Below are 24,687 nucleotides of genomic sequence, written 5' to 3' on the forward strand. Positions count from 1 at the left end.
TTCAAACTCAATGTAGAGTTGCGCTTGTTTCTCTGATCACAAATGCAGACATGGTTTTAGGTTTATGCAGCACGATGCAACACAATGCATAAAATGACAGTATAAATCATTATAATCAGTGATTATGTCTCCACTGAATGCAACTAATAACCTAATTTGTAATGGGTTCTGACCAGAACACCAAATACACAAAATACTTTAACAACATCATATGACCCCTTTAAAAAATAAGCTTTTTATCTTACTTATGGCTTGAATGTCAGATTTTCAAGTAAATCGTAAAATGTTCTTTGAGTACTCAGGGTTTACTCAAGTACAAACTCCAATAGTACCGGAAAGAAATCAGAGCTGGTCATACTATTTATGAGGAACCCAGGTGCAATTCAAACGCCACAGCTGTACGTCACTCTAATATTTAAAACAATTCCTTGAATGTTAAAGTTTAACTGATTTGTTACTTGATATGTAACCTAGCAAGCTTTTTATAATGTCAGTTGCTAATGTGAGTTTAATGCAAGCAAAGCATACTGTGCAATGCATACTGAAGACATAAATATTTACACGATACACTGAGTTGTAAAAAACAAAGTACAAACTTTATTATTCTGTTTTTACAAAAGGCACACGCCTCTTTTCCCCAGTTAAAAAAAACAAAATACAATAGCTTCTCAACCAAATGTACTGACTGTCCCACATAAAGGAAAATAACAAAAATAGAAACAAAAAATATTAAAAGAGATGACAGACAATAAGAGGGAGAGGATGAGAGACAGGACAAATTTGGAGACTACAGAGACGGCCAGAGGACATGTGGTGTGCCAGGACAAACGTTGAGGGTTAAACACAGCCGTGTGGTTCAAAAAACACAGCGAGAAGAGCTTCGGTCGAGGACAACATCTTTGAAAACAAGAGTCGCTCCTCGTTATACTACAGTAAGTGCTTCAGGTTCATAATATCGCCCCCGTTCCCCTCGACACACCCAACCTCTGATATGTCCTCAAGATTTCTTACAGTGATTTCTGTGAGTAGAAAATACACAAAAAATAGACACCCTGTGGCTTCGGTAGAGGAAATGTTCAAACGCGGGGAGGAAAAGAGATTTTTTCGCGAAGACAAAACCGTTATAACAAACTTCAACATGAGAAGACAGCACAACTAGGACACTAGTCTCTACGACCCATAATCCAAAATAAAAATGCAAGAGTACAAACGAAAAAAAAAAAAAAGAAAATCTGCCAAAATTAGACCAGCCCATTCTTCTGGAAGCCCTGTTTCCCTGCAGTCTTTGCTGCAATATGAATGACAAGGTCCAGTGTGCTGACAGCAACTGATAAATCCAGAAGAAAAAAAAAACAGAATCTGTCCAGCAGCAAAAAGATTCCCTGTAATATTTCATAAGGGAAGGGGGACATGCACACTTTGAATTTTCTGTCAAAAAAACAAAACAACTCTCACCTTCATCTATGGCCAAATCTTGCCGACTTTAGCGTCGACAACTCAACGCAAAACACAATGGTACACCATTCTGGAATGTTTGGAAACGTTAACTGTGAGAAGAGATGAACATGGGGCACCACTTCTTAACCATGTCCTCCGGCCTTGCTCTGTAGCGCCACCTTCAGGGCTAGTTTAAGGCAGGCCTCTGTGCCTCACAGGCACACCGAAGCTGTTTTAAGGCAAGCCACTGGCCAATGTTTTCGACACAGTCTCTCAATCCCACCAGGGGTATGAAGAGCTCACAATATCACATGGTTTATCCCAGGAGTGTCCAAGCCTGGTCCCAAAACCAACGTCCTGCAGAGTTTAGCTCCAACGTGTCCCATCTCATACCTGTAGTAATCCTGTATAATTGGAGTTGAAGACAAACTCTAGCGGACAGTGGCCCTCTGGGAGCCGAATTGGACATCCTTGGCTTATCTGGACAGCTCACGCAGGAATAGCACCACCTTTATCTGCACATGATTATCTGTGGCATGTACGAACATCCTCGTCGTACGCTGAAAGATACAGGAAATTGAAACATTCAAGCGAGCAGAGTGAACCAGCGAGTGCATAGAGCTAGAGCGCATGATTAAATGATTATGGGCTAGTCACTCTTCGGTGTCGCCGTAAACATTGTTACGGAGCATTAGACATGAAGATGGACAGGACAATACTTCCGGGAGAAGACCAAAGGGGTCACAAAATTGCTCTCAAAGGGGGATGAGAACCAGAAGAGCTGCATAGGCTGAAATCGGGCCACGACAACCCTGATAGTGCTATTTTAACACTTTCTCAAAAAAACAAGACCTTTACATTTACATTAGCGAGTGTGCTAATAGCAACACATAAATTTACTCGCAGGTACAAGTACCTGACGGTTAGCTTATTCCATTTGACACATAAAGGACAAAAACTCGGCCAGAATTTCTAAATCAGATCTGTGAGGACTGGACCGGGGGGGCGTTTGATGCGACGGAGGGAGTGCTTCACCCTAAACCAACAAGCATACTGGGAACCCAGCCCAGTAAAGGTGAGCAACATTAAGTGCACAAAGTCCCCCCCTCTTTGTGTAATAACTTTGTGTTATTTACAAAGTGCTCGAAGCTCCTCTAAGCAGTGGCGGTCTTTGTCCCTCCATTGACAACACGACAATCAAAGGTGCCCACCAGCAAATGGAAATCTAGGAGCGCGTCTGCACCAAAACAAAAAGAAAAAAAAAAGGTAACATTTCCTCTAAAGTTTCGGAAGCCATGGTGTGGAACAGGTTTCTGTAGTCTTATTGGCTCACAGTGATGCTTCAAGCCTCCCCAGAATGGATAGAGTAATATGACGCAACCAGAGTGTGGTGGGGCAAAGTGTTCATTTTGAGACGCCGTAATGGGTTCCCTCCAATCAGAACACTCTACTGCCCTCTTATGGGCAGGATGTAGAAAAGGAAATAATGAAGCAGAGGCTTGGAAGACCTGTGGCAGATTCTGACGGAGATTTTGTGATTTCCTCACAAAATCGCTTACCTGGGAGCGTGCGTTGTGAAAACAGAAGACAGTTCGACGGAGTATGAGTAAGAGCTGTATAATATGAATGTATCAACATGTTACCAGAGTGCTATGGGGTTATAGTGTACTGTGTGAGTATACATAAGCGTGCTCGTTGTGTTAGCGGCACATTTCCAGTAACATTTAATTTTTTTTCTTGTTTTTGTTTTGTCCCCCCCCACCCACCACCCCAACCCCGAGAAACCTTCAAGTCATTGAGTCTGTGAGTCCCGTATGCAAGTATGAAGAAGACAGCGACAGGAAGAGAGGAGAGAGAAAGAAAGAGTATTTCTGCGGGAGGCCCTTGGCCACAGACCACCTCCCCCCATTTTCTGCGCCCCCGTTACATGTGGTGGTGCGAATTGGTGGTGGGGGTGACCGGGGCAGTTAACAGTCCTCAGATCCATCGTTGTCAGAGGCGGTATCGGAGTCACCGGTGTCTGTGAGGACACGACCCGAGGTGACGATGACCGCCCGGCGCTTTTCCTCCTCTGGTACAACCATCCTGTCCTGCGTGCCTTCGATGTGCTGGATGGCCTGCGGGAAAACAGGAAGAGACTATCAGTTGACTTGTTAAACATCCCGATTATTCACTTTATTATCCAAAACAACTGGTTTTACATTTGGTTCAATCGCTACAATGGATCTAGTCCAACAACAGACAAGTGTGGAGCTACATGGGTTGTAACAGAGTTCTGCAAGGATGGCATTTTTGTGCTCCAAAACCCAAAAATTAGCATTTTATCAGTTCTAGTTTCATCATTCTGATGTCAATGGGTTATGATGAATAGATTTTTGGTTAAATGCCTTAAATAAGGTCTTTGGTTAACATTAGCTCAAGCTATTTTCACGGTTTAATCTATGACTTCAGGTGCAGATCCCTAGTGTCCACATGAAAACTTCAAGTGTGAAGATGCACTTAAAAGGAAAAGTTCACCCAAAAATAAAAAAAAATACCACATGATTTACTCACCCTCAAGTCATCCAAGGTGTATATGACGTTCTTCTTTCAGATTAATACAATCTGAGTTTTAAAAGTATGTGAATGACTGTTGAGATTCAATAGTTCAATAGAAGTCCAATAAAATGCGTCCATCCATCATAAAAAGTACTTCATAATCCATAATCTCTAGCTTCCAACTGTTGTACGACTGAGTGTTTTAGCGCATGTAAACAAAGCAGAAACTCTGGTGAGAATATGCTAGTCTCGTGAGAACCAAGTTTTGTTTACAGCAAAGGAAAACAGTCTCCTCTTCACTTCCACATTCGTCACTTCTTATCAGAGCTTAAGCTACGCCTTCGTCCTATGTCATCCACTGAATGCCAACACTCTTGTGAATGCTCTTACAACAGTTAGAGGATGCTATGGATTACAGTTTATACATTTTTAAATATGGATATTTTTCTTTCAAAATAGGGCTGTCAACCTTAAGGCGTTAACGCATGCAATTAGTTTTACAATCCTTAACGCATTCAAATAATTTAATGCAGTTAACTCAAAATTACTGAGGCACAATTTCTATTCTAACCCTTTAATCCAATTGTGCTTTTTCTGCTTGCGATCAGATCATTTTAAGCCACTAAACTCAGGGAAAGTCCAATGATCCAGGAAGCTAATGCGTTCAATCTGTACGAAACAGCGTTAATATAAAGGAAACCAGGCTGATTACATCAAAGATTGCAGAGCTCTGTCATAGTGATTGTCTCTGAAGAGCGCAAGCCCTCACACGTTGCGCTGTGTGAAGTATAGACTGAATGGATTGTCAACATCCCACCTCTGTATGGCCAGATGAGAAGCAAACTACAGTTTCTCAAGTTTTGACGGATGAATACTCCAATCAACGTAAAAGACGATTACGATGGTGTAACCGGAGTCATCCAGTAAGCACGCGCGAGTCTGTTATAATAATGCATGTATTAGTACTCTTTCTTGACACACTGATCGCACATTTTAAGCACAGCACAGACATTTAAATTAAATAAAATGTATGCATTTAGCAGACGCTTTTATCCAAAGCGACTTACAGTGCATTCAGGCTATCATGTGTTCCCGGGGAATCAAACCCCCAACCTTGCTCTACCAATGCTCTACCAATTGAGCTACAGGAACACTTTTCCGTTCATTCACGTTGTTTCCACACATATTCACAATAATGAATGGATCTGTCTAGAGTAGTAGACTCTAACTATAACATCTCCACGTGGTCCTGTTCGTTATCGCAACTTGACTTCTCTAAAATGTAAAAAAAAGCTCTTTGCCTGTTGCCCTGTACACATACTATTTTTTATTCTCTTTCATGCGTGCTTATGTGGGCTCCTTTGGTGTCCTTTTGGAGTTTCTAGGTGTCCTTTTTTGGAAAGACATAAATTTATACTGATTTTTGAGAATCACCCTTTAATCTTTTGGTTTACTTTGCTGGATATAGCAAATGATGACAAAATAAACATTTGAAACAAGATACATGGTATATGCTTAATTTCATAAACTGTGCGATTGATCACGATTAAATCACAGAAAAAGAGTGCGATTAATCTGATTTAAAATTTGAATTGATTGACAGCCCTATTTCAAAAACACATCAATTAGCTTCAGGAGGCCTTTATTAACAACACGGAGCCATGTGGAGTACTTTTTATGATGGATGCACTTTATTGGACTTCTATTGGACTATTGACTATAAACAGCCATTCACTGCCAATATAAAGCTTGGAAGAGCTAGGACATGTTTTATTACCTCTGTATTCGTCTAAAACAAGAAAATCATATACACCTAGAATGGCCTGAGGGTGAGTAAATCATGGGGAAATTTTTATTTTTTGGTGAACTACCCCTTTGACACACACACACACACACACACACACCATCTCCCTCAATGGGAATCTGGTAGTTAAATCTCATTCCATTAAGGAGTTTCTCCTTGAGCTGGGCAGGGACGTTCTTTACCTGCACAATGGTGTCCAAGTTCTGTCGTGATGTGGATGCTGTGTTGATCACAGAGGTGGGGCCCATGGTCACCACAGTGACATGATGGGGAGGGACCGGCGGCGCAGGGGCGGGAACAATTACTGTGGCGTGATGAGTGGGCGCAGGCGGCGTGGCAGGAGAAAACACCTGAGGAACACAGCAGGACAGAGGGTTACCATAAATTACAGAGACCTTTTGTATGAACAAAGTGAACAAGAAATCAGAACTGACACTTTATGTTTATACTTAATGTATATGGTCGTATTGTGCATGATTCATAAGTACACATTATTCAAAAGAAAAAAAATATATCACTCCTGGTCAAACGTTTGGGGTCTGTAAGATTTTTGTGTTTTTGAAAGAAGTCTCTTATGTTCACCAATACTGCATTTAATTAACTTAAAAAAAAGTTATTTTATAAAATTTTATTGCAATTTAAAAGAACTATCGGTTTTTCTATAAGAATATACTTTAAAAATGACATTTCTGTGATGTAAAGCTAAATTTTCAGCGTCATCTCTCCAGTCTTTAGTGTCACATTCCGATTTCTGATGCTGATTGCTGCTCACAAAACCTTCAAAATTATCATAAATGTTAAAAACAGTTTTTCTGCTCCATATTTTTGATGAAACTGCAATGCATTTTTTTCCACGATTCTTCAATGAATGGAAAGTAAAAAAAAGAAAAACAGCTTTTAATTGAAATTGAAATCTTTTGAAAAAATTATAAATGGTTTTACTGTCCCTTTTGACCAATTTAATGTACACTTGCTGAATAAAAATCACTCACAAACACATACATATATATATATATATATATACAGTCGTGGCCAAAGGTTTTGAGAATTACATAAATATTAGTTTTCAAAAAGTTTACTGCTAAACTGCTTTTAGATCTTTGTTTCAGTTGTCTCTGTGATGTACTGAAATATAATTACAAGCACTTCATACGTTTCAAAGGCTTTTATCGACAATTACATGACATTTATGCAAAGAGTCAGTATTTGCAGTTTTGGCCCTTCTTTTTCAGGACCTCTGTAATTCAACTGCGCATGCTCTCAATCAACTTCTGGGCCAAATCCTGACTGATAGCAACCCATTCTTTCATAATCACTTCTTGGAGTTTGTCAGAATTAGTGGGTTTTTGTTTGTTCACCCTCCTCTTGAGGATTGACCACAAGTTCTCAATGGGATTAAGATCTGGGGAGTTTCAAGGCCATGGACCCACAATTTCAACATTCTGGTCCCTGAGCCACTTAGTTATCACTTTTGCCTTATGGCACGGTGCTCCATCGTGCTGGAAAATGCATTGTTCTTCACCAAACTGTTGTTGGATTGTTGGAAGAAGTTGCTGTTGGAGGGTGTTTTGGTACCATTCTTTATTCATGGCTGTGTTTTTGGGCAGAATTGTGAGTGAGCCCACTCCCTTGAATGAGAAGCAACCCCACACATGAATGGTGTCAGGATGCTTTACTGTTGGCATGACACAGGACTGATGGTAGCGCTCACCTTTTCTTCTCCGGACAAGCCTTTTTCCAGATGCCCCAAACAATCGGAAAGGGGCTTCATCGGAGAATATGACTTTGCCCCAGTCCTCAGCAGTCCATTCACTATACTTTCTACAGAAGATCAATCTGTCCCTGATGTTTTTTTTGGAGAGAAGTGGCTTCTTTGCTGCCCTTCTTGACACCAGGCCATCTTCCAGAAGTCTTGGCCTCACTGTGCGTGCAGATGCGCTCACACCTGCCTGCTGCCATTCCTGAGCAAGTTCTGCACTGGTGGCACTCCGATCCCGCAGCTGAATCCTCTTTAGGAGACGATCCTGGCGCTTGCTGGACTTTCTTGGACGCCCTGAAGCTTTCTTTACAAGAATTGAACCTCTTTCCTTGAAGTTCTCATAATCATATAAATTGTTGATTTAGGTGCAATCTTAGTAGCCACAATATCCTTGCCTGTGAAGCCATTTTTATGCAACGCAATGATGGCTGCAAGCGTTTCTTTGCAGGTCACCATGGTTAACAATGGAAGAACAATGATTTCAAGCATCACCCTCCTTTTAACATGTCAAGTCTGCCATTCTAACCCAATCAGCCTGACATAATGATCTCCAGCCTTGTGCTCGTCAACATTCTCACCTGAGATAACAAGACGATTAATGAAATGATCTCAGCAGGTCCTTTAATGACAGCAATGAAATGCAGTGGAAAGGTTTTTTTGGGATTAAGTTCATTTTCATGGCAAAGAAGGACTATGCAATTCATCTGATCACTCTTCATAACATTCTGGAGTATATGCAAATTGCTATTATAAAAACTTAAGCAGCAACTTTTCCAATTTCCAATATTTATGTAATTCTCAAAACGTTTGGCCACGACTGTACACATATATACACATATACATATATACATATACTTATATATACATATATACATATACAGTACAGACCAAAAGTTTGGACACACCTTGTCATTCAAAGAGTTTTCTTTATTTTCATGACTATGAAAATTATAGAGTCACACTGAAGGCATCAAGGGCTATTTGACCAAGAAGGAGAGTGATGGGGTGCTGCGCCAGATGACCTGGCCTCCACAGTCACCGGACCTGAACCCAATCGAGATGGTTTAGGGGTGAGCTGGACCGCAGACAGAAGGCAAAAGGGCCAACAAGTGCCAAGCATTTCTCGGGGAACTCCTTCAAGACTGTTGGAAGACCATTTCAGGTGACTACCTCTTGAAGCTCATCAAGAGAATGCCAAGAGTGTGCAAAGCAGTAATCAAAGCAAAAGGTGGCTACTTTGAAGGACCTAGAATATGACATATTTTCAGTTGTTTCACACTTTTTGTTATGTATATAATTCCATATATAATTCCACATGTGGTAATTCATAGTTTTGATGCCTTCAGTGTGAATCTACAATTTTCATAGTCATGAAAATAAAGAAAACTCTTTGAATGAGAAGGTGTGTCCAAACTTTTGGTCTGTACTGTATATATACATATACATACATGTATATAATAGCATTGTTTGTAGTCCTTTATCAAAATGTCATAACTGAATAATGTTCTCTGCTTCTAAACCAGTTTCTCTTTATATAAAAACACAACAAAAATATATTACACACTCAAATATTCATAGGCTAAATGAAGTCCCACCCTACACTATTATCTGAAAATTATGTCACTCAGAAATCCGTCACATTATAGAAGTTGGATGTCTTAACTCTTCTAATGCCCTCTAGTGGATCAAAACATCAGATAAAACCACCCCCTTTTATGATCAATATTTCAATCACGAATAGTATATTTTTCATTGTGAGTAGATCAAAAAGTCTATCTGACCAGCGGGCTGCGAGCAGGTGTGTTGGTCTCTTTTTCCAGCTCTTCTTGTTGCTGCTGTTGAAGACGAAGCAGGGTTTGCGTCTGCACGTGCTGCTCCTGGACCTGCTGAGCGATCACCTTTAGCTGCTCTGGGTACAAGTGGGCATCCAACGAGCGGATCTAACAGAAACACACAAAGAAACAGAGCTCAATACACATCTAGAAGAGAGTGTTTCCTCTTAACAGGCCTACTTTTTTTTTTTTTGTTGCCCGAGGAAGTGTCTCTAGCGCATTTCATGGATAGCAGCAGAGATTGGGGTGTAATTTGCACTTCAAGTGCGATGTTCAGAAACGATTCAAGCTCTCAGGGGAGCTGTGCACCTTCTGTGATTTCTCATTAAATATGCAAAGACTAAAGCGAGCTAATTTTAGCAAGCAAACGGATGCAGCAACAGAAAAGTTTGATAACAGATTTCACAGATGACGACTCCTCAGCACTAGGCCAGGATGAATAGGACGAAAGCATAACTGCGAGCGACAGCTCAAACAAGAGTTCAACTAAAGATTTGCTAAATTTGTCAAATAACGACAAAAAATATAATAATTATCACTGAAGACTCTCTGTGTAATGAGGTGAAAACTAAGCTAAAATAGAGTTTACAATCGATTAATTTAGGACTTAAGAAATCCCTACAATTTTCTGCAGCATATCCTTTACAAATACACTAATATTGAAATTGTAGCCTGTAAGATTGCATCTTATTTTATATACATACATACATACATATATATAAAAGTATTAGATATTATCATTTATCTGCAGTTGTCCTATAATGTTCTCTCTATATATATACACACACACACACATACATCAGTTTATACATCTCTTCAAAATATTTAAATATCAATAATTATCCACAAACACAGGCCAATTGTTTGTATCTACACACATTTAAGAACTGAAATGATATCAGTCGATAAAATATTGATTCTAGCAGACACTAGTATACCTGTTCTTCCAGCATCATGCGAACAGAGCGCTCTTTATCCAGCTGTTGTCTGAGTTCGATCATCTCTCGCCGAAGGTCCTCCACCTTCTCCTCCTCCAGGATGTCTGGAGATCCAATCCCTTCATCCTTCTCCTCTGCGCGCCTCCTCTTCGGGGACGAGCCGCTGAACTCCTTCTGATGGGAGGAAGAGGAATGTTCTCATTTTTGAGACAACAGGAATCTCCTCATAACGGTTTCATCTGTTATATTGATAACTCGGATATAATATTTCTATGAAGGGCTTCACCTGTATGTAGCGTTTGAGTTGGGTGTTTTGTTGCAGCAGCCTCGTCTTTTCCTGCTCCAGAGAAAAGATGTATTCGGCCGTCTGCTGTAAGATGGCAGCCTGAGAGAGAAAGAGATCGCATTACATCCATCTTGAATGTACTGGCATGTGATGGAGCACAGTTTCAAAGTGATGCCAAACATCTTCAGCGATGGATGCTAGAAGTACACGACCATTCACAAGTTTGAGATCAGTAAGATGTTTATTAAAAAAGAAATTAATAGTTTTATTCAGCACGGATGGATTGAATCGGTCAAAAGTGACAGTAAAGTCATTTAAGTTTACTGAAGATTCCTGTTTCTAAAGATTTTCTGCTGTTCTTTTGAACTTTGTTCATAGAAACCTGAGAAACTAGTGAGCGACCACAACAATATTCAGCAGCACAACGGATTTAAAATGATAAGAAATGCTTCTTGAGCATTAGGGCTGGGATAAACGATTATTTTTTAAACGATTAATCTAGCGATTATTTTTTTGATGCATCGATTAATCTAACGATTAATTTTTTCTGGCCGGTTTGATTTCGATTATCTCCCCATTTATTGACTACTAACAATTTATACATGTTGATTTACATATCTGAATGAAAAAAACATAAATTCCTTAACATTGCAATATATGTTTATTGCTCTTAAAATTACAAAATAAAAGACTGACTAAGAATGCATTACTTTGCACTTGTATAGAGATAGCATTCAATAAAACCTTGAAAACGCATAGCTTACTGAAACAAGCTTAGTGAACACATAGGGCCTAGCTTACTGAAAAAAGAAGTTCTTTCAGATGAAAATAACAACAACTTGATGTCTAGCGTTTTTGGTCACCCAAAATACTTGTTTAGAGCAATTGAAAGAATACAGTATGTAAATACTGTACAAATACGTTTAAAATCCTTCCAATGCAACAAAACAGATGGTAAGGTTATCAATGAATAACGACTTATTATAATTCAGACCGTTTCTCACAAAAAGCTATCATACAGTGACCAAAGACTGTAATATGGACCATATATTTACTGAAATCTTGACATACGCAGCAGTGATACTAGTTCTCAAAGCTTTCTGAATGATTCATTCACACATCAGACTGATTAGATTCAACTCCGTGAGTAAAGGATTCAGTCCCAGTTCACTAGAGGAGTAGATTATGAGAGAATAACCAACAGTAATTCACCCACACAACTACTATATTATTTGAGAAGATTTGCACTATAGCTTTATATGCTACGCCGATGACTTCTGTTCTGTACTTCTAAGACGCTTCTCCATCTTTGTTTAGAGCTTAAAACGAATATGGGTTTGGAACAACCTGAGGTTCATTTTTCAACTACTTGATTTTCACTCTTCCCAGTGTGTTCACAAGAGCTCTCGGACTCACCTTGCTTAGCTTTTCTCCGTCACTATGTGGGATGAGTGTTTTCAGAGACTGGAAGCCAGCGTTGATGCTCTGCATTCGCCGGCGCTCGTTACTGTTGGCGATTTCCCGCCGAATACGCCGCTCCTGGTCCCGCGCCGTCTCTGGCGTGAGGGGAATGTTTGCTAAGCTGTGAAGAGGAGACATTACAACACTTTTGTATACTTTAAAAGTATAATTATTACATTTAACCTCATAGGACATAACGGAGCATGTATTATCATGCACTTAAAGAAATTGCAAAAACATGTTAAAATGGTATATAATTAAAATCCATGTCATTTGATCGCTATATTGAAACCCTGTGTTATTTAAATAAAACTGTAATGTACTTCAAAGAATCCCATGGTACTTCCATGCCATGATCATTTCACCCATTTTAAGGTACTTTTTATGAAGGCAACTTGGCGAGATGTTTTGTTTTCGGACAATGTGTCTGAAATGTAAATACTGAGATTCAAAGAAAGTGTTAAATGAATTATTTTTGTACGTTTTGCTTACATCACTAAAACAGGATGCAACCTTGAGAGAGAGAAACATCGGAGTGCGAAGTAGAAAACATTGACTTTCCTGAGTGCTCATTGAAGCCCATTGTCTCAAAATTCAAGCCCCTGGAAATCTCTGCCTCGCACCATCACACACATGCTTTGGTCGAGGAAATCAAATCCTAATTGAACTTCCTCCCTGTCTGGGCATCTCACGGGGTATCTCTGGAAAGCCTCTCTTATCAGCAGCGCCTCAGCTGCATGAGGACAAACACGGGGAACAATTGTGAGAGGAGAGAGAGGTTTCCCTGCTCGCTTCCTTACGTCCAAGCGGCTCAAAACCCAGCAAACAGATCCAGTGCCAAAATCACAACTAGAGCCAACTGTGGAACGAGAGATACTGTCAGATCAGCCGTTTCCAGCCATATGCACTGAATATGACCCAACTTATTTTATGCATGAAAATAAACTGGTCAAAAGGGAGTTTAAATCTCAGTTTGGGGTGAGAGACTTGCATGTGTGTAATTAAAGCTGCCATTTAAAATAAAAATAAAACATTTACAACAGTAAATAGAAATACAAGTTTTATATTAAATAGAAATCAAACTATAATGGCAATTTAAATTAATAATTTCATAATTTAAAATAAAATTTTAATAATAAAAATAATAATACTAATGACTTAATTATACTTAACATTAATAATAATTTAAAACTAATGTTAATAATACTTAAAAAAAAATTTTTTTAATAATAATAATGACAAATTAAAGGCCAGAGTACAAGCTTGTCATGATTTATGACAATTTATGATATTACTGAACACTGCTCATATGCCTGGGTGTTTTTACTCAAAACACAATATGAAATAAATTAACTGTTATTAAAAATAATAATAAAAATATGCATCCCTCAGTTTAAATAAGTATCTTAGAACTATTAAAGAATGAACAACTGCCTTTGCTTTCTACATTTTCATAACACAGACAAATTGAACATGGTTTTAACAAAAAAGAAAATTGCCAGATTGTTATTCATATGTATACTTTATAAGTTTGGCAACATTTAACCAACAACAAAAGTACCATACTACTTTTGTATTTTATACAATGGCTAAACCATGCTATTCTGTGTCCTTTGGATAATTTCATATGATTATATTTATATAATCATATGCAGCCCAAATCAATCATCAGCAGCCCAAACATACCTAGGACCATACGCATCATTTGTATGCGATTTACTTTGGGGGATAAACTACAATTCCCAGAACGCCCTGCGCTAATCGGCTCACTGGCCCCGCCCCCTTCTGAGAATGGATCGGAGACGCATTGACGGGGCCTTACTTCAACAGCATACACACCCCCTTATTAAAATAACACCAGTTATTAAATTTACTAACCTCTAAATACCCCATATTCCACTCACAATGGGCCGAAACTGTAACATCGAGCGAGATAATCAACATTTGACCTGGCCTAAATAAAAAACATCGTGTTCGCGGATGATACGGTCCGCCATTACAACAATGCGCTTCCTCCGTCCATGCGGCAGCAGCGACGCAGTCCAAATATCATCTGATCTCTCTCCCGCCGCACGCACGGCGAGATTTCTCGCGCTTAACGCCCAATTCAGTCTCGTATGTGGGGAATACTCGCATGCAATCGCAGTCTGGAGACTTTTAACATTTGATAGCAACGAGAAACAGACGACGCCAAATGCACGAGCCACAAGCATGGCCGCACTGCCCACAATAACTTAAGCCCCAAAAACACGCGAACTCGAGCCCAAACGCACTTCTAATCCACAAACCTCTCTATGTGACGACAAATTCACTGGTGGGACGAATAAAGCGCGGTTTGCTATATTAAATACACGCGCGAGCCCAGCAGCGTGGTGTGTGTGTGTGCATGCAACCACGTGGTTTGTGTTTGTTAGACACAAAATGCATCGATTTCGCGGAGATATTTCATAGGTAACACTGACCTGACAAGCCAGGGGGCTTCCATAGACCCCCGCGAGATGTTTTAACTTTAGAAAACCGACTCTCGCGCGGGTTCCGTCCCTCTTAAGCCACTAGATAGGCGCATGTACACAATAACACTGAAATCATGCATGCATGTTACTCTCGTAGTAGCGCAGCTGCTGTTGGCGCGCTATTAAAGAAACGCAAACATATGTGTGCACATTTATTAAAGGGGCTCTCACGTACCTGCACAAGCCCCCTATGACTTCTTTCTCGGTTTTCCTGAAATGTTGCAAGGAGGGCACCTTCTGAGCTGGCACCATGAAATACTCCATGCTTCCCCGCTTCTCTCCAGCTCTGGTTCCTCGATTCTTCTTGTACTTTATCGGTTTAAAAACAAAACAGCTTCTTCGTGTCTCTTTCTCATTTAAGAAGCAGAGCTGTGCGTGTCCTGCCGATATGGGGCATGAGCGCGGAAGATGAGTGTTGAGTTGTAAGGTTACTCTGCTCTTCCAGCTGATGGGGTTCCCTCGTAGTGTGTGTGTGTGGCGCGCGCTCGCTCTCTTTCCCTCCCTCCTTCTGCATGTGTGTGTTTGCAGCTGATCGGATGTCTTTCAAGGCGGGAAACAGCTGGTAGGAATCACACACAGTACTGCATTACCAAAAAGCCTCCTTCCGCCGAACAGGAGGACTTGCATGTAAACAAAGGAGTATTGCAACAGCGACCATGTTCTCCTGAAACCAGTTTCATGCTGATTGCAAGACAGAAAGGGTCTTGTAATGGATGCATTTAAATTGCATTTAAATATCCGCTGCGTGTGCAGTAACATTCTGTGCATAAATGCATGGTGTGTGTTAAATATAGTGTTTCTATATATTGATTGCACGTAAATATATAGTTGGTTCATGAACCTAAATATGAATTTAAGCATTATACATATCTTAAAATAGTGATGTAGATCTGATATGGTCAGTGCATGTACATTTAGTAAGTTTTTTTTATCCTTCTTCTTTTTTTACATTAAATAAGTTTACCTGACTTATTAAAGCATTAACCTAAATAGAAATCAATGGTCGCATATTAAAATATGAATCTATGTGTTGCATACTAATGTAAAAAATATTGATCAATATCTGTTACAACGATCAGAGCATTTAAACAGGTCATATTTAGCTTTTATTTATTCCTTTTGTTACAGAATTAGTGATCTGTTAAAATACAGGTTATATATTTTTTATAAGCTAGCTTTTATTTATATATAAAAAAATTTAAAGCAATAATCATTAAAAATATGGGCGCAAAAAGCAATGCATACATATCTTCTGTCTGGATCTGTTTAAAAAATATTATTTAATGGGCGCGTTTGGTTTTAGAGCGAATGTAAATGCAAACACGTTTAAAATCAATGCACGATTAAATTCATTAAGAATGATAATGTCGCTCTAGGTCTGTTATGATGCTTGGTTAATGTAAATAGGCTCTTTTTCTTTGACTCGGGGGTGAAACATGCGGGATCAGCTGATCATGCTGGCAGGGCTTTACAACACGAGAAGAGAAGAGAAGAGAAGAGAAGAGAAGAGAAGAGAAGAGAAGAGAAGAGAAGAGAAGAGAAGAGAAGAGAAGAGAAGAGAAGAGAAGAGAAGAGAAGAGAAGAGAAGAGAAGAGAAGAGAAGAGAAGAGAAGAGAAGAGAAGAGAAGAGAAGAGAAGAGAAGAGAAGAGAAGAGAAGAGAAGAGAAGAGAAGAGAAGAGAAGAGAAGAGAAGAGAAGAGAAGAGAAGAGAAGAGAAGAGAAGAGAAGAGAAGAGAAGAGAAGAGAAGAGAAGAGAAGAGAGGGCTGACACTCACACACCATTTTGGGTGCATGAAAGTTGTAGTTGAAGGAGGAGGAACAGGAGTTACCTAATCGCGTGCTCGAAGCACAAATTAAATCACACACTCAGACAAAATGGGAGCGGTCATGAAGAACCCGGAAATGTGTTTGACTGTGACTCAAGCACACACAGACTGTGTAAAAACAGGACTCAACAACACACGCTGAGGGCGAGATCGTGAACGAACAAGTGGTGTATGAACACAAACTTATGGAGGAAACGACACTGTTTACATATTTCTTCTGTTACAAGTTCTGCATGTTTCTGTGGGGATGCTTTGAAACACATTGTTAAAAGTGCTATACAAATACATTTGAACTTAAAGGAATTAATACGTCCTTTTTTTAAATGTGATTTACAGCGGTAAAATAATATTTGGTATTATAATACATTGATACAAATGATATATTATTAATATAATTTTCGGTCACACTTTAAATTAGGTGGCCTTAACTACTATGTACTTACATTCAAATGAATCATTTAATACAATGCACTTATTGTGTACATACATGTTTTTACTTGTATTGTACTTATATTTTTAAAAAGACTTGCATGCAAATACATGCAAGTAAGTAACTAATTTCTGTAATTACATTTATAATTACACTGTTGGGTCATCCCTTACACCTAAAACCCACTCTTAAACCTACCCATACCATCAAACCTTACCCCTATCCCACCTCAATAGTAGCAAAAGTGTTTTGCAATACAATTTGAACACAATAAGTACACGGTACTTGTTTTTTTTTAATGTAGTTAGGGCCACCTTATATAAAGTTGGACCTAATTTTCTAATAAAATATTATTATTATTAATTATTTAGTTGCAGCCTAGGATAAAATTCCCACTGTTTAATATTACAAGATTACTTTATTTAAGGTTGGGATTGTTTTGGAAATAATTCTACATAATTCTGCACAGACTGATTTTAGGAGACCCCCTAGCAGTTGGTAATAAATGAATAGACTATAAAGGAGAAAGGCATACGTCTTATAGAAATAAGGTCAAATTTAAATAATAATAAATATATTTAATAGAATAAATGATAGCCTAGGAAGCTTTATCTGAATAAAAAAGGCAATAAATTAACATTTAATAAATTAAAACGGCTACTAATTCAGAGGTTAATAGTCATACTTAAAATGATGATTATAGTCACTGCTAAATTAGATCTTTTATTACAGGTTTTTATGAGCCTACCTCAGTGATCCTCAAATCTGTTTCGCGAGATCCAGTTTCCTGCAGAGTTTAGCTCCGACTCTAATTAAACACACCTACCTGTGATTTTCTAATGATCCTGAAGACACTGATTAGCAAACTCATGCATGTTTGATTAGGGTTAGAGCTAAACTTTGCAGGAAAGTGGATCTCGCGAGCAAGATTTGAGGATCACTGGCCTACCTCAAATAATCAATATTATAGAAATTTGCTCATATGTATAACCCTGGAGCACAAAACCAGTCAGCACAGGTTTATTTGTTGCAGTAGCCATCAATACATTGTATGGGTCAAAATTATAGCTTTTTCTTTTATGCCAAAATCATCAGGATATTAAGCTCATGTTCCATCAGGTCATTCTGTAATTTTCCTTCTGTCAAAACTTAATTTATGATTATGCATTGCTAAGAAGGTGATTTTTTTTTCAATATTTTTTTTTTTTTTTTGCACCCTCAGATTCCAGATATTCAAATAGTTTTATCTCGGGCAAATATTGTCATATCCTAACAAACCGATTCGAAAATGTAGAAAAATTGACCCTTATGACTGGTTTTGTGATCCAGGGTCACATAATTGTTTTGCTTTCAGTCTATTTCTCCATCTGTCTGATTCCACAGAAACAGTATCTTCTATTTGTCCCCTTAATATAAACTTGAAATGAACAACAGACATACTTAATAGTATTTTATTGAATATTTCTTTCTGTCCTCATGCTGAGTATGTGCTGCTTTGGGCAGCTGCCATCTAGTGTTCACCCTGTTCAGCTCAGTACTACAATCAAAACTGCCTGAGATTTTGGTGATTAGAGGAGATATATTTTCAAAAGGAAATGTAAAATATAAAAAAAAATAACTAGGGTAAAATAAAGTAAACCATTAGAGTGTGAGAAAATATGATGCTATGTCATTCTGTGAAGGACTATTGGTAAAATCAAACTTTAATAGGCCAGGATCATAATACCGATCAGCTCAACAAAATGTAAGTGCACACCTCATGGCTTAATTACTTTAATTAAGGTCCGTTCACTAGCCACCACAAAAACGATCTGCTAAAATCAAGCATTTTTTTACCTGCAAGATGATGAAGATTTTTTTTTTTATTTTTTTTTTTATTTACTATTGACTACTATTGTATTCAGATTGTTCACTGATGGGGGGTCAAAAATGGTCCCTTTATGGCATCATTGCTTTTTGAACCTTTATTTTTAAGAGTGCATACAATAAATGTCAGTGGAGTCCAATGGGTTTTTGACTCTAAATATCTAAATATCCTATAAAGGTTTGGAATGACATGAGGATGAGTGAAGGATAACAGAATTTACATTTTAACATCCACACTCATAAATTCTATGTTTTGGCATTTAGAATTTTTATTTTCAAATATCTTTTTAATATGCATATCAGTAATAATATAATATATGCATAATTATTATTATTATATCTTAGTGCTTTACATAATGTTTCTTAAAACAATTTATTCTATATATTTGTTGGAAACACAGGCAATGGCTTTTTTAATTATAATATTATTTATTATAAAATAATTGTTAAATTATTTTAAAATTAGTGTGTAAATAATTATATAAATATAAACTATAATAATTAAAATATTTATTTAAATAGTTCAATTACATGATCAAAAAAAAAATATATATATATATATATATATATATATATATATATATATATATATATATATATATATATATATATATATATATATATATATATAATTATACATGATGTAATACACCAATAAAGAAACATATTTCAAGTATCGACTTGAATCAATTTATTACATACTATATTAATATTATAAGACGTATATAATACTAGCTATATTATTATGAATAATCTCAAAGAAATTAAGCAAGAGTTTTCTTTGTGCTAGAGCAATGAATAGATCTGAGGGAAGGGTCCAAGGAGGTAATGTTTATTAAGGCTTCGGCGATAAAAAGCTTTATTACCATGCCAATAAAAATGTTGAGCGCGCTGGAGGGAGCAAGGGAGGGGAGCTTGTTTGGACTGGAGCCCAGGCCGGCCTCCTGAGCGCTGGATGGGGCGGAGCAGCACACATGCGCTGAGCTGGCAGAGCCACAGTCAGTCAGGGCTGATCCCTCCGCCCGCTGCGCCCGAGGAGAGGAGAGGAGACACGGACAGGCTCGAGTCCGGGGTGCTGGAGACCCACCTCACCACACACTGTCTCCAAGGACAACATTAAGGCACCAGGACTGGAAAAGACCTGAGGAAATCGCGAACCCAACACGGAGACACCATCCGGACACGAAGCTGAAAAGGGGGACGTCTCCTCTCCATCCCCTTTTGCGCACGACCACCCATTAAAAACCCCTGTGGATCAGCGCAGCACGCAAGCGATGCACCTTGATGCCAAGACAACGATCACTTCGATCGGTTTCTGTTTGTTTTTTTAGCGTGTCCTTCTTAAGCAGTCATTCCAGAGTCGATAATAACAGTACGGACACTGTGTTGACACACACACACACACATGCATGCATTTAACGGGTTTCTTCTTCATGAGAATATCCTCATGGCCTGAAACTGACATAAACTACTAAATCCGTCGCATTCACTCTGGATTGACGCTTTTTTTTTTTATCTTCGCAAGTCTTGTGTTTTCTGCTTTTCCGAGCACTGTCACGCGTGTCCAGACAACAGTCTGATGCTCTCAGACAGCAGTAGATTATTCAGCCACTGGTGACAGTGCCCTTTTGCGTAATCTGCCGGGCCTTGCTTTAAAACTGACTCCTTATTTTGCAATCCAAGGGAACTTGAGCAAACATCCCCTCTGGAAAGTTCAAGGTGGAGACCAGTGCTGGGCCATAACACATCCAGGAGGTTTTACAGAAGGTAAGCCATTCTTATGAACTCAGATGTCACTGGAACCTTGCATCATTGATCTCCAGTGCATTACCGTGCCAACATAAGCATGCATATTTAGTTCTGTCCAGCGAGCACGGTCACTCAGTGTAGCAGAAAGACCCTGACCTATTTACCAAGAGCGTGTTTTCGGTTTATGCCCCAGTCTGTGTGATTTCTTAGGAGTTGTAGTCCCTCCAAAGGATGAGAAACGATGCTTGGGCTATAATGCACTTTAACAACAGACAGAATGTCTGGAGGCATGTGTTAAATCTAGCATCATGTGATGAGTTTGTTGTCGTTTTCTTATTCTAGACAATAAATACTTCAGATGGTGCAGGATGCAAATTTAATACTTCACATGGGGAAAGGTGCGTGTGCAAAAAACTGAAAGATTGCATGCAAATATGATGCATTCTGGCAAACTTACTGTTATTGTCCATAGTGGTTGAGGCCTGGACATAAAGCAGTCATCATCCAATTAGGCGATTTCAGTGTCCCTGCGCTTAATTGTGAGCACATTGAGATGTGGGTTGGAACAAAGCCCATCCTCATTGGCTGCTACACATGGGGCCATTGATAAAGAAGATGCCTGCCAGGACATAGTTAACCAACTGCGAGAGGGGCATCTTGGACAAAAAACGGTCTTGAATAAAGCTTGTGCATGGGGTTGATTTATTAACTGAGCTTAGATGTGATTGCTTTCATTAAAGCCCAAGCTTGTGTAGTTTGTCCAATGGATTGCATGATATTTGACCTCTTCATGTTGTGCTTTTATGTTTAGAAATGCATGCACTGTTGAAATCATTGTTCAAATTGCATTGAGGTGCCCCTAAAGTGACCCGAACTCGCCAGATGGCATTCTTTGGTGAAATCCAGGCCTTTTAAGAAACAGAAAGCAGTGTGTGTATGTGCACAGCTTTCTGCCTTATGCCGCTGTGCAAACATCTCATATTATTGCCATTGCGTCCTCACTTCACTGTGTGCTCTCCTCCAGCTGTGCATGCTGGTGACGACTTGTGTTTTCGCTGTGTGAACCGACGGCTCCGCTATAGGGCCGCCTGTTTCACGGCATACTGGAAAGAAAGGCTTCTGGCTCGCATATGAAGTGAAGCTCCATAAGCTAAAGCAGAGCTGAACGTTGCAGAAATCTGAGATCTTGGCACGCAGAGACTTTGGCGTACTTTTGTGAGGGGTCTGGCCAGTGAATATACCGCTTGTTCCTCTCGATGCTGAGAATGGTTTGCCAAATATGACCCACCCTGAAGCGCTTCTGTGAATTCATGCCCATTACGCTCTCTAATGCTCAGTGACTAAAGAGGGGCCCCAGCCTGGTCTTTACTCAAAACATGGGGCCAAATGGAGAGAATATGCAAGACTTAGGAGATGTTCTTATGTGTGCATGCTGCGAGGCCTAAACACAACCTTTGACAAAAGACCAAAAAGAGTGCTTGGTTTGGTTTGTGTTTGAAGATGTTTGGGAAAGTTTTACCCATGAATTAGTGCAACGCCAGCATCATGATCAAACACTGGCTCTATAAAACTCCAAAAAAGCTCCATAAAATTTGTGCACTATATGCAAAATCTTCTCAAGAAAATCTTCAGTCATTATTTGCTCATTCTCAAGTTGTTCCAAACACTTTTTCTTTCTGCTGTGGAACACAGAAGAAGCTATTTTAAAAAAAAAATGTTTCAGCCTTTTTTTTGTTCTTACTCTTAAAAATAAAAGTTCTTATTGGCATCTATGGTTCCAAAAAGAATCAGTGGAATCTTTCCATTCCACAAAAGGTTCTTTATAGTAGAAAAATGGTTCCTTTAAGAGCTGTTCACTGAAAGGGGTTTGGGGGCTAAAATGTGCAGTATTGGGGGTTCTCCAGGACCAGGATCGGGAACCACTGCTCTATGGCATACATTACTTATTTTTAAGAGTGCATACAATAAAAGTCCATCGAGTCAAATGGGTTTTTGACTCCAACTATCTTCCATACAGGTTTGGAATGACATGAGGGTGAGTAAATGTTATTTTTTTTTATTTTAACATCCACACTCTTAAAACTAAAGGTTCCATTCAACACGTTTCATAAAATAGCCATTTTGGGTTCCCTAAAGAATGTTTCAGTGAAAAACGATTTCTTCTTAATGTGAAGAGCATTTTAGAAATCTTAAGAACCTTTTTTCCCCATTAAAAAAGAATTTTTTTTTTTTTTGTGTAATGGAAAGTTTTTGTTGATTTTAAAGCTTCTTCATGGAACCATTGATAGAATCTTTACACATGGAACCTTTCCATTCCACAAAAGGTTCTTTGGAAAAATGTGGATCTTAAAAATGGTTCTTCTGTGGCATCACTGTAAAAAAAACACCTTTTAGGACCTTTATTTTTGAGTGTCCTTCAGATTAAACTTAAATCCATCTAATCAGAGCATTTTTTGGACTTTCGCCATTACGATGAATGGGACTCTTGATAGCATCTTCTGAAAACAGATTTGGAAAGACATGAGTAAATAATGGCAGAATTTAATTTTGAGTGTTTTTATTTGTGCCATTTTCTGTGGGTTAAGTGCACCAAAAGTGCATTCTTGGGTGTCTCTGCTGGTTGTTAAATATCTAGTAGCACCAAGTAATTTGCTTTATGGGTTTTTTGAAGCCACAATTAAACAACCCTTAAGGTATTTAGAGGCTGCAACCCATACAGGGCATTCAGCCTTCACACTGACACCCCTGATCCTGGTGAGACCCCCCCTGGTCTCAGTGATGGGAATTTCATGTCTTCTGCATTACTTCAGGACAGAGACAGCTGACATCTACTTGGAATAAATGTTTAGCATTTGCTAAAAGGTGGGAGGAGGGTCTGGGGAGGTCAGTTCGGCTGGGAATTTAACAAAGACAGGAGGAAAAGTCCTGGAACGTGGACAGAGATTCCGGTAAAATTCCAGCTTCTACACTCTTAAAAAAAATAAAGTTTCTATTTCTGCATCAATGGTCCCATGAAGAACCTTTAACATCCATGGAATCCTTTAAATGCACTCAAGGTTCTTTATAGTGGAAAAGGTAAGAAAAACTGTTATTTTAAGAACAGTTCACAAAAAGGTTCTTTGGGGAACCGAAAATGGTTCTTCTATAAAAAAAAAAACCCTTCTGGAACCTTTATTTTTTTATAGTGTGATCTACTAAACCTGGCATAAATATTGTTGGCACTTTGACAAATGGCTTTTGTTCCAGTGTTATAAGTCCATTTGGATAAAAGCATCTGCTAAATGTGACTGTTTATTGCAGTTCCAGAAAAGCTTTTTTTTAATGCTTTGAAATGCCACAAAACACTGTTTAAAGACAGTTGTGCAGAAAAAGGCTGCACAAACAAACTTTCACCCGGGCTGATAGGAGTGCAGAGACCCTGAGTCATACGGACTCGCTGAGACCAGTGAAACCACCCTCTCTCGCTGGGCTTGGACCATGCATTCTTCTGCAACCACTAATCACAGCGTGGCCTCACCGTTTCCTCTTGGAACGTTTCGCTCACATCCTCCCTGCTGCGTAGAGCCCAGTCCCGCCCCAGCCCGAGGACCCTTCGCTCTCTTTCTCTCTACCCCCTCGGCACCTTCATAGGACACCTGAGGATGGTCCACGCGACCCGTCCCTGCACCTCTGAGCCGCCAAAGGCCTGGTGCTCCGGTGCAAGCCCCTCCAAAAAAAACACAGACCGAGTTCTGCATCCACACACTTTCCACTTTATGTTTTCTTTGATGTCGTTCAGCCACTTACTTTCTCCTTACGACCACTGCAAAATAATGAGGGGAAATTTGACAGAAAAATTATTAACAGAACAATTAAAGAGACCCCAAAAAGTCCTTAGGTCAAAGGTCAGGAGTTTATAAGTCTTTCTGGAAAAAGGTTTTATATATATGCACACACACACACACACATACATGCAATCAAAGTTAATTTTTTTATTATATATATATACACACAGTACAGACCAAAAGTTTGGAAACATTACTATTTTTAATGTTTTTGAAAGAAGTTTCTTCTGCTCATCAAGCCTGCATTTATTTGATCAAAAATACAGAAAAAAACAGTAATATTGTGAAATATTATTACAACTTAAAATAATAGTTTTCTATTTGAATATACTTAAAATTTAATTTATTCCTGTGATGCAAAGCTGAATTTTCAGCATCATTCCTCCAGCCTTCAGTGTCACATGTAACATCAGTCTATCACATG

General features: G+C 38.9%; 2 protein-coding genes across 5 annotated transcripts in view; one reads left to right on the plus strand and one right to left on the minus strand.

Annotated features, from left to right (window-relative positions):
- Window positions 1-3,205: 3,205 nt before the first annotated feature.
- On the minus strand, window positions 3,206-15,097 carry tfap4 (transcription factor AP-4 (activating enhancer binding protein 4)). Of its 3 annotated transcripts, none has more exons than XM_059561291.1 (7): window positions 14,744-15,097; window positions 12,011-12,176; window positions 10,595-10,693; window positions 10,309-10,482; window positions 9,320-9,478; window positions 5,962-6,129; window positions 3,206-3,554 (listed from the first exon to the last, which is right to left on the minus strand). In XM_059561291.1, the coding sequence occupies exons 1-7, from the start codon at window positions 14,830-14,832 to the stop codon at window positions 3,405-3,407; spliced, it is 1,005 nt and encodes a 334-aa protein (XP_059417274.1). In that variant the 5' UTR covers window positions 14,833-15,097; the 3' UTR covers window positions 3,206-3,404. The 3 variants fall into 3 exon arrangements, with proteins under 3 accessions (XP_059417274.1, XP_059417280.1, XP_059417287.1); XM_059561297.1 differs by lacking the exon at window positions 14,744-15,097 and adding an exon at window positions 14,518-14,658; XM_059561304.1 differs by lacking the exon at window positions 14,744-15,097 and adding an exon at window positions 12,548-13,051.
- glis2b (GLIS family zinc finger 2b) overlaps window positions 15,059-24,687 on the plus strand; it is a 41,470-nt gene continuing 31,841 nt past the window's right edge. The window contains exon 1 of one of the 2 annotated variants that reach the window (XM_059561280.1): window positions 15,059-15,130. The gene's annotated coding sequence lies outside the window, so the exon portion shown is untranslated. Of the gene's footprint in view, window positions 15,131-19,590; window positions 20,458-24,687 lie in introns of those variants that run through there. The other variant, XM_059561276.1, reaches the window with a different exon arrangement.

The sequence above is a fragment of the Carassius carassius genome, chromosome 1 (genome assembly GCF_963082965.1).
Source record: "Carassius carassius chromosome 1, fCarCar2.1, whole genome shotgun sequence".
Taxonomy (NCBI): domain Eukaryota; kingdom Metazoa; phylum Chordata; class Actinopteri; order Cypriniformes; family Cyprinidae; genus Carassius; species Carassius carassius.

Bases quoted from the DNA above. Each gene is read 5' to 3' on its own strand.
- tfap4 (XM_059561291.1), bottom strand. From the start codon at position 14,832: ATGGAGTATTTCATGGTGCCAGCTCAGAAGGTGCCCTCCTTGCAACAT. The intron at 10,483-10,594 runs GTGAAGCCCTTC...TCCTCCCATCAG, and splicing joins AACTCAAACGCTACATACAG to AAGGAGTTCAGCGGCTCGTC. The intron at 3,555-5,961 runs GTAAAGAACGTC...GTTTTCCCGCAG, and splicing joins ACTTGGACACCATTGTGCAG to GCCATCCAGCACATCGAAGG.